The 10,531-nt window shown below is 46.2% G+C and overlaps 2 protein-coding genes across 2 annotated transcripts; both read left to right on the top strand.

Annotated features, from left to right (window-relative positions):
- Window positions 1–5,454: 5,454 nt before the first annotated feature.
- LOC117213347 lies at window positions 5,455–6,354 on the top strand (the record flags this gene model as incomplete). The annotated part of the gene is made up of 1 exon (XM_033458700.1): window positions 5,455–6,354. A coding segment is annotated over one exon (900 nt), but the record flags the coding sequence as incomplete, so codon positions are not given.
- Window positions 6,355–6,378: 24 nt separating this feature from the next.
- On the top strand, window positions 6,379–9,708 carry LOC117213346 (the record flags this gene model as incomplete). The annotated part of the gene is made up of 4 exons (XM_033458699.1): window positions 6,379–6,900; window positions 6,974–7,153; window positions 7,231–7,438; window positions 7,616–9,708. Coding segments are annotated over exons 1-4 (3,003 nt in total), but the record flags the coding sequence as incomplete, so codon positions are not given.
- Between the last annotated feature and the right edge of the window lie 823 nt (window positions 9,709–10,531).

The following is a 10,531-nucleotide window of genomic DNA, read 5'->3' as shown; positions in this document are numbered from 1 at the left end:
TAGTGAAATCTAGCCGTCTTTTCCTTCCCGTTGGAGATATTTCGACGTTTAAGCGCTCGTTGTGCTCCATTTGACAGTGCTAATGCAATGCACTACCATTTAAGCGTCGAAAAAATCAAAATATCTCGCAAATCGCGAAGATTTCATCGATTTTAGTGAAATCTAGCCGTCATTTTCAACTTCCGTTGGAGATATTTCGACGTTAAAGCGCTCGTTGACTCCATTTTGACAGTGCTAATGCAATGCACTACCATTTAAGCGTCGAAACAATCAAAATAGCTCGCAAATCGCGAAGATTTCATCGATTTTAGTGAAATCTAGCCGTCTTTTCCTTCCCGTTGGAGATATTTCGACGTTTAAGCGCTCGTTGTGCTCCATTTGACAGTGCTAATGCAATGCACTACCATTTAAGCGTCGAAACAATCAAAATATCTCGCAAATCGCGAAGATTTCATCGATTTTAGTGAAATCTAGCCGTCATTTCCTTCCCGTTGGAGATATTTCGACGTTAAAGCGCTCGTTGAGCTCCATTTGACAGTGCTAATGCAATGCACTACCATTTAAGCGTCGAAACAATCAAAATAGCTCGCAAATCGCGAAGATTTCATCGATTTTAGTGAAATCTAGCCGTCATTTCCTTCCCGTTGGAGATATTTCGACGTTTAAGCACTCGTTGAACTCCATTTCACAGTGCTAATGCAATGCACTACCGCTTAAGCGTCAAAATAAGTAAAATAGCTGGCAAATCGCGAAGATTTCGTCGATTTTAGTGAAATCTAGCCGTCATTTCCTTCCCGTTGGAGATATTTCGACGTTTAGTCACTCGTTGAGCTCCATTTGACAGTGCTAATGCAATGCACTACCATTTAAGCGTCGAAACAATCAAAATATCTCGCAAATCGCGAAGATTTCATCGATTTTAGTGAAATCTAGCCGTCATTTCCTTCCCGTTGGAGATATTTCGAGGATAAAGCGCTCGTTGAGCTCCATTTGACAGTGCTAATGCAATGCACTACCATTTAAGCGTCGAAACAATCAAAATAGCTCGCAAATCGCGAAGATTTCATCGATTTTAGTGAAATCTAGCCGTCTTTTCCTTCCCGTTGGAGATATTTCGACGTTTAAGCACTCGTTGAACACAATTTCACAGTGCTAATGTAATGCACTACCGTTTAAGCGTCGAAACAATCAAAATAGCTCGCATATCGCGAAGATTTCATCGATTTTAGTGAAATCTAGCCGTCATTTCCTTCCCGTTGGAGATATTTCGACGTTTAAGCACTCGTTGAACTCCATTTCACAGTGCTAATGCAATGCACTACCGCTTAAGCGTCAAAATAAGTAAAATAGCTGGCAAATCGCGAAGATTTCGTCGATTTTAGTGAAATCTAGCCGTCATTTCCTTCCCGTTGGAGATATTTCGACGTTTAAGCACTCGTTGAGCTCCATTTCACAGTGCTAATGCAATGCACTGCCGTTTAAGCGTCAAAACAAGTAAAATAGCTGGCAAATCGCAAAGATTTCGTCGATTTTAGTGAAATCTAGCCGTCATTTCCTTCCCGTTGGAGATATTTCGACGTTTAAGCGCTCGTTGAGCTCCATTTGACAGTGCTAATGCAATGCACTACCATTTAAGCGTCGAAACAATCAAAATATCTCGCAAATCGCGAAGATTTCATCGATTTTAGTGAAATCTAGCCGTCATTTCCTTCCCGTTGGAGATATTTCGACGTTTAAGCGCTCGTTGAGCTCCATTTCACAGTGCTAGTGCAATGCAGTACCGTTTAAGCGTCGAAACAATCAAAATAGCTCGCAAATCGCTTTGATTTCGTCGATTTTAGTGAAATCTAGCCGTCATTTCCTTCCCGTTGGAGATATTTCGACGTTTAAGCGCTCGCTGAGCTCCATTTCACAGTGCTAATGTAATGCACTACCGTTTAAGCGTCGAAACAATCAAAATAGCTCGCAAATCGCGAAGATTTCATCGATTTTAGTGAAATCTAGCCGTCATTTCCTTCCCGTTGGAGATATTTCGACGTTTAAGCACTCGTTGAACTCCATTTCACAGTGCAATGCAATGCACTACCATTTAAGCGTCGAAACAAGCAAAATAGCTGGCAAATCGCGAAGATTTCGTCGATTTTAGTGAAATCTAGCCGTCATTTCCTTCCCGTTGGAGATATTTCGACGTCTAAGCACTCGTTGAACTCCATTTCACACTGCAATGCAATGCACTAACATTTAAGCGTCGAAACAATCAAAATAGCTCGCAAATCGCGAAGATTTCATCGATTTTAGTGAAATCTAGCCGTCATTTCCTTCCCGTTGGAGATATTTCGACGTTTAAGCACTCGTTGAACTCCATTTCACAGTGCAATGCAATGCACTACCGTTTAAGCGCCGGAACAAGCAAAATAGCTCGCAAATCGAGAAGATTTCGTCGATTTTAGTGAAATCTAGCCGTCATTTCCTTCCCGTTGGAGATATTTCGACGTTTAAGCGCTCGCTGAGCTCCATTTCACAGTGCTAGTGCAATGCAGTACCGTTTAAGCGTCGAAACAATCAAAATAGCTCGCAAATCGCGAAGATTTCATCGATTTTAGTGAAACCTAGCCGTCATTTCCTTCCCGTTGGAGATATTTCGACGTTTAAGCACTCGTTGAGCTCCATTTCACAGTGCTAATGTAATGCACTACCGTTTAAGCGTCGAAACAATCAAAATAGCTCGCAAATCGCGAAGATTTCATCGATTTTAGTGAAATCTAGCCGTCATTTCCTTCCCGTTGGAGATATTTCGACGTTAAAGCGCTCGTTGAGCTCCATTTCACAGTGCTAGTGCAATGCAGTACCGTTTAAGCGTCGAAACAATCAAAATAGCTCGCAAATCGCTTTGATTTCGTCGATTTTAGTGAAATCTAACCGTCATTTCCTTCCCGTTGGAGATATTTCGACGTTTAAGCGCTCGCTGAGCTCCATTTCACAGTGCTAATGTAATGCACTACCGTTTAAGCGTCGAAACAATCAAAATAGCTCGCAAATCGCGAAGATTTCATCGATTTTAGTGAAATCTAGCCGTCTTTTCCTTCCCGTTGGAGATATTTCGACGTTTAAGCACTCGTTGAACACAATTTCACAGTGCTAATGTAATGCACTACCGTTTAAGCGTCGAAACAATCAAAATAGCTCGCATATCGCGAAGATTTCATCGATTTTAGTGACATCTAGCCGTCATTTCCTTCGCGTTGGAGATATTTCGATGTTTAAGCGCTCGTTGAACTCGATTTCACAGTGCTAATGCAATGCACTACCGTTTAAGCGTCAAAACAAGTAAAATAGCTGGCAAATCGCGAAGATTTCGTCGATTTTAGTGAAATCTAGCCGTCGTTTCCTTCCCGTTGGAGATATTTCGACGTTTAATCACTCGTTGAGCTCCATTTCACAGTGCTAATGCAATGCACTGCCGTTTAAGCGTCAAAACAAGTAAAATAGCTGGCAAATCGCGAAGATTTCGTCGATTTTAGTGAAATCTAGCCGTCATTTCCTTCCCGTTGGAGATATTTCGACGTTTAAGCGCTCGTTGAGCTCCATTTGACAGTGCTAATGCAATGCACTACCATTTAAGCGTCGAAACAATCAAAATATCTCGCAAATCGCGAAGATTTCATCGATTTTAGTGAAATCTAGCCGTCATTTCCTTCCCGTTGGAGATATTTCGACGTTAAAGCGCTCGTTGAGCTCCATTTCACAGTGCTAGTGCAATGCACTACCGTTTAAGCGTCGAAACAATCAAAATAGCTCGCAAGTCGCGAAGATTTCATCGATTTTAGTGAAATCTAGCCGTCATTTCCTTCCCGTTGGAGATATTTCGACGTTTAAGCACTCGTTGAACTCCATTTCACAGTGCTAATCCAATGCACTACCGCTTAAGCGTCAAAATAAGTAAAATAGCTGGCAAATCGCGAAGATTTCGTCGATTTTAGTGAAATCTAGCCGTCATTTCCTTCCCGTTGGAGATATTTCGACGTTTAATCACTCGTTGAGCTCCATTTCACAGTGCTTGTTACGCCATGCGGCTTGCCATAGATCATATTCTTAACCGTCGGTCGCGGCACTACAATGTCGCGGGCGGATCGTCGCGGCTGCCCGACAAACAAACATTGTAGTGGTAAGCGCATAGTTTATTAAGCAGGGCGACCTCCAGAAACTTCGATTCGTGGCCGTTATTTTATCCGGCGTAAAAGAATGTGGCGTGATCCGAACGTAGTGGGGGTCGCCTTCCAGAAAAAACGGAAAAAATCGAAAGGCGGGCAGAACGTTTCGAGAAGCCAAACTGTCAATACATATCTTATATCGCGCATTACGTAGTTACATTTCTTTTGTTGTTCCATTTATATCCTTCTAATTAATAAGTTGTTGAAATAAACGTTAATTTATTAGTGTTAACACAGTGCTATATTCATTAAACCACCTCTGTTGTCCTAAACGAAACAGGGGAACGACTATTTCGCGGCGTCGATTAACATAATCGTAGCGAGAATTTACAACTCTCGTTGACGTGCTATCTCGCGATCACGTCTCTCCGCGAACGGTCGTAACATTTTGGTCCTTCGAGCCGGATCACGTGCCAGTGAAGAGTGCACTTACCAGTGACCACACAGTGCCACGTGACTTTATCAAAACCAGCAGCGGGAGCGGGAGCAACCACTACAGCGAAACCAGTGACGTCAGGCGCGTCACCTTCGAAGAAGCACATCCCATTGGCAAGGGAACGCAACCACGCAGCCTTCCGCCGCAGCTGGACAGTCATCAACGCAACGAATTTCACAACTTAACAATACAACCGAACGAGTGGCCGTCGGGAAGGAACAAGGCGTTCCTCACCAAACATACACGCGACCTCACGCCGCACGACAGTAAGGTAAGCTCGTTCCTTATTTCGACCATCTCCTATCCTCGGCAACGATGACGAGCGAAGACCAACTCATCTCCCTGCGTCGGAGACGAGGCTATTGTGGCGGCCGATTCACATACTTATCGACCCGACTGGATGAGTACGAGCAATCCGGGAGTCAGCAAAACTCCTTATTAACGAATTACGAGAAACAACTGACCGAAGTTGCGAGTCAATTCGAAGCGATCCAACTCGAATTAGAAGTATTGGACGAGGAGGAACAAGTGCGCGGCTTCGAAATAAGGGATCAGTACGTCGCGGTAGATACAAGGCTACAAAATCTTCTGAGGAACGCGCAAACAGCTTCGCCGTCGACATCCACAAACCCTCCAACCTGTGCATCATGCGCAAGTTTAAATCCGATATCCATTAAATTACCAGATCTTCGGCTCCCTACTTTTGACGGAAGCTTAGAAAAATGGAACACTTTTTATGACACCTTTTCCTCCACAATCGATAAAAATCCTAGTCTCACTGACATACAGAAATTCCATTACCTGCAGTCCGCCCTGCAAGGAGAAGCAGCCGATTGTTTAAACGCGTTACCCCTTAGCAATGTAAATTACAGTCAGGCTATAGCCGTTCTCAAGGAGAGTTTCGAATGTCCACGATACACAGCTTTCAGTCACTGCATGGCAATAATTGATTATCCAAAGATAACCAAGGAATCTCCAACGGAATTAAGGCGCTTAGTCCACACATTCAAACAACACATATATGCATTGAACAAATTAGGAGACTCCTACCCCGATACCAGTGCTGTGCTCACCAGCCTCATCCTCTCTAAAATACCACTGAGTATCCAAAAGCAATGGGAAATGACGCTGCCCAATAACGAGGTGCCTCCGTACATTCACTTACTAAACTTCCTAGAGAGATTAGCACGAAGCTCCAGACCGATCACCACGGTCAGACAAACAAGAGAATCACCGGAACAAACTACTCCGGTCCGTCAACGCGCATCACGAGGGCATGCACTTACGGCGACACAGGTTAATCCAACATGCCCCACCTGTCAAGGACCACACCCCATTTGGAAATGTGACACCTTCAAAACCAAATCCCTTCGCGAACGTATTCGGGAGGTCAAAAGAGCATCACTATGCGTCAACTGCCTCGGGAAAGGGCACACAACGCGGCATTGTTTCGCAGGATCATGTCGCGTATGCGGAGAACGACATCATACAATGCTGCACAGGACAAAACGCCATTCAGGGTCTCGTTCCAGCACGTCCAGCCCGAAATCTTCCCCATCAAATAGCCGATCCACAACACCTTCTTTGCCACCCTACGTATCACCCACTCGTTGCAAAAGGCACACAACAGACCACAGATCGGAAACACCACGAACAGCCGCGTCTCCAAGTCCACCGCCCATTGACAAACGAACACACAACCAATGACGCCGACGATCGACGACTCCGTTGATGACCGAACATATCAGACCAATAGCATCCGAATTACGGTTCAATGATCTAGTCCTCACAGCGCAGATTAACATTTTGAATGATAAACATCAACCAATCCGTTGTCGAGCGTTGCTCGACACCGGATCCAGTATGAATTTCATTACCGAGGAATTAGCAAAATCGCTAAAGATAAGGCAAAACAAATGTTCGGTCCCAATCGGAGCTCTAGATACCTTGACAACGACTTCTAAGCGACACATCACGGCCACGATCACTTCCACTGACGGTACATACACGCGGACATTAACGTTCCTTATCATTCCAACCATATCAACCTCAATTCCCAGCGAACCCATCGATCGTTCGACACTTGAGATACCAAAAAATCTCAAATTGGCCGATCCACGATTTCATTTACCAGCTCCGATAGATGTACTACTAAGCTCAGGTTCAACACTCGCGTCGATGTGTGTGGGACAAGTCAACCTCACGCAGCCAGACGAGCCTGGACTGCGTCTGCAAAAGACGCGATTCGGATGGGTAATCGGGGGGAGTCCAACTTCCCAAACCGCGACAAACATATTTCACACATCCACGACGACTTTACAAGCAGATCTCGCGCGGTTTTGGGAAATCGATGAAGGACCCTCAATTAAACATATCTCAGAGGCAGATCGACGATGCGAAGAACACTTCCAAATCCACACCCGACGCACCAGCGAAGGACGATACATCGTCGCTCTACCTTTCAACGATCAGCTTCAGTCACTCGGATCCTCTAAAACGCTGGCGAGTAAACGACTCGCCTCACTCAATCGCCGATTCCAGCACGACAAACGCTTCGAATCAGAATATCGAACGGTAATACAGGAATACCTGGCATTGGGACACATGACGAAGGTCAATGACAACCACTCCGACGATAACGGATACTATTTACCCCATCATGGCGTGACCAAAGCATCGAGTCAAACCACCAAACTCCGTGTAGTTTTCGACGGATCGGCACCAAGCACTACCGGAACCTCCTTAAACGATACACTTCACACAGGACCCAAGTTACAGGAAGATCTATTTTGTATATTAATTAGATTCCGCGCTCATCAATACGTACTCACTGGCGACATCGAGAAGATGTATCGGCAATTCCTCGTACGACCAGAGGATCGGAAATATCAAAGGATATTATGGCGCAGCGCGAGTGGAGAAACAGAAACATATGAGCTTAACACTGTAACGTTCGGTTTATCCGCAGCCCCGTATCTAGCTATTCGGTGCCTCAAGCAACTGGCAGAGGACGAAGGACATCGATTTCCACGTGCAGCACAGGTACTGCAGCGGGATTTCTACGTCGACGACGCTCTCACCGGAGCTGAAACGAAGGACGAAGCCCTCACGCTCAGAACAGAACTCACCAAGTTACTTCAGCTGGCCGGCTTAAACATACGAAAATGGGCGTCAAACGATAATGACTTGTTACACGGACTTTCCTTAGAAGAAACAAATCACCAACATTTTTTGGGCGACTCGCAAACCTTGAAGACGCTGGGGGTGTTTTGGAATTCATTCGACGATTCTATTCTTTACTCGGTCGAAGTCAAACCCACGCCCTCGCGAGTCACGAAACGAATCATCAGCTCGGAGATTGCAAAAATTTACGATCCGCTCGGTCTGCTCGCACCGGTGATTGTTCGGGCCAAGATGCTACTTCAACGAATATGGTCGTCGAAAATCGATTGGGATGAATCACTTCCGATCGAGTTACATACAGAGTGGGAAAGGTACTATGCCCAATTACCCTTATTAAACAACGTCAGGTTCCCACGCAAAGCAATAATCGAGTCCGCTATGGAAATTGAACTGCATGGTTTCTGCGATGCCAGCGAAAAGGCTTACGGAGCCTGTGTTTATCTCCGAACCCTTACCATCAACGGCCGTGCTTGGACCCAACTTTTAACCGCAAAATCGAAAGTCGCCCCACTCAAGTGCCAGACCATTCCTCGGCTCGAGCTGAGCGGAGCACTCCTTCTTACGTCCCTGATGTCAACAGTACAACAAGCCCTATCACAAAAAATTACTCGAACTATCTATTGGACCGATTCCACTATCGTCCTCCATTGGCTCAATACATCACCTCACACCCTTAAAACATTCGTCGCTAACAGAGTCTCCGAAATTCAAACAAAAACCAGCATCCGCGATTGGCGCCACGTTCCTACCGACGACAATCCCGCGGACTTAATATCACGCGGCCAAACACCCGAAGAGTTCCTGCGCCCAACCATCTGGCAGCACGGTCCTGCATGGCTCTACCAGTCGGAAGGCTATTGGCCGACATGGGCTCTAACACCGCAAATTGAAGTACCGGAGCAGAAAGGGGCGATTTGTCTGTCCGCAAACCCCGCCGATTACAGTTTGTTGGAAAGGTATTCATCCTGGCCCAAGTTGATACGAATCATAGCTCGTTGCCTCCGTTGGAGACAGGAAAGGAACCGAGCGGCACCCCTAACCGTTACCGAGTTACGCATAACGCACAATAAACTGATAAAATTGTTGCAAAACATCCATTTCTCCGAGGAAATTCGTACACTCCAAAAAGATCGGAACGCGGCGATAAAGGGTAAGCTCACGCGACTCAATCCGTTCATAGACAAGGAAGGAATATTGCGAGTCGGGGGTCGACTCGGTCATTCGTCGATGACCTTCGCCCAGAAACATCCCATAGTATTACCCAAGTCATCCGTTACAACACGCATCATAGAACACGAGCACAAGATCCACATGCATTCCGGAACGCAGGCTACGTTATACGCAGTAAGACAAAGATACTGGCCCGTCGACGGTCGAAGTCAAGTATGGCGGGCGATCAAAGGCTGCGTCCGCTGCTGCCGCGCTCAACCCCCGCCGGTAGAATACGTGATGGGTAATCTGCCGGAGGCGCGAGTAACGGAATCTCGCCCATTCACAAACGTCGGCGTCGATTACTGCGGGCCGTTCCACATCAATGAAAAACGAGATCGTAACCGTCGTCAGATAAAGGTATACGTAGCCATTTTCGTATGCCTAGCAATTAAAGCGGTACACATCGAGCTCGTTGACGATCTCACTAGCGAAGCCTTCATCGCCGCTCTTCGCAGATTTATCGCTCGACAAGGGTATTGCTCCACCATCCATTCTGATAACGGCACCAACTTCAGAGGAGCAAGCAACGAATTACGAGAGCTTCACGATCTATTACAATCGGACGATCACAAGGAAAAAGTAACCGCATTTTTAGCCGACAAACAAATCGAATGGCGCTTCATTCCCCCTCATTCACCGCATTTCGGTGGGCTATGGGAAGCAGCGGTGAAGTCATTCAAACGCCACCTCAGGCGTGTAGCCGGCAACGAGTTACTCACCTCTGAACAATTGAACACTCTCATCATAGAAATAGAAGCAGTCCTCAATTCCCGCCCGCTAACTCCTATCTCCACCGATCCAAATGATCTCCTAGTCCTCACTCCCGGACATTTTCTCATTGGCGATTCACTAATGTGCTTACGTGATCGAGATTTCAGAGACATTCCATCGAACCGACTCTCCAGATGGCAGCATATCCAACAGCTTAAACAGCATTTTTGGAATCGCTGGCATAAGGAGTATTTGAACGAGTTAACCAACCGAAATAAGTGGAGCAAGGGTGGACACGGCATCCAAAAGGGCACAATCGTCATCCTCAGAGAGGACAACGTTCCCTCCATGCATTGGCCTCTGGGCCGAGTTATCAAGGTTCATCCAGGCGCCGATGGTGTCATCCGGACAGCTACAGTTCAGACGGCAAAGAGCGTTTTGGATCGGGCCGTCAAAAGGCTTGTCCCACTGCCAATTCAACCCGATCTCGAGAAACCCGAACAACTAACCACCGAGACGAACTAAGATAGGAACTTCAACCACATCTCGCTAATTTGATCGGTACCCTCTCAACGGGGGGAGAATGTTACGCCATGCGGCTTGCCATAGATCATATTCTTAACCGTCGGTCGCGGCACTACAATGTCGCGGGCGGATCGTCGCGGCTGCCCGACAAACAAACATTGTAGTGGTAAGCGCATAGTTTATTAAGCAGGGCGACCTCCAGAAACTTCGATTCGTGGCCGTTATTTTATCCGGCGTAAAAGAATGTGGCGTG

The sequence above is a fragment of the Bombus bifarius genome, unplaced genomic scaffold (assembly GCF_011952205.1).
Source record: "Bombus bifarius isolate JDL3187 unplaced genomic scaffold, Bbif_JDL3187 scf7180000008728_frag, whole genome shotgun sequence".
NCBI lineage: Eukaryota > Metazoa > Arthropoda > Insecta > Hymenoptera > Apidae > Bombus > Bombus bifarius.
This window is presented reverse-complemented; position numbering and strand designations above follow the sequence as displayed.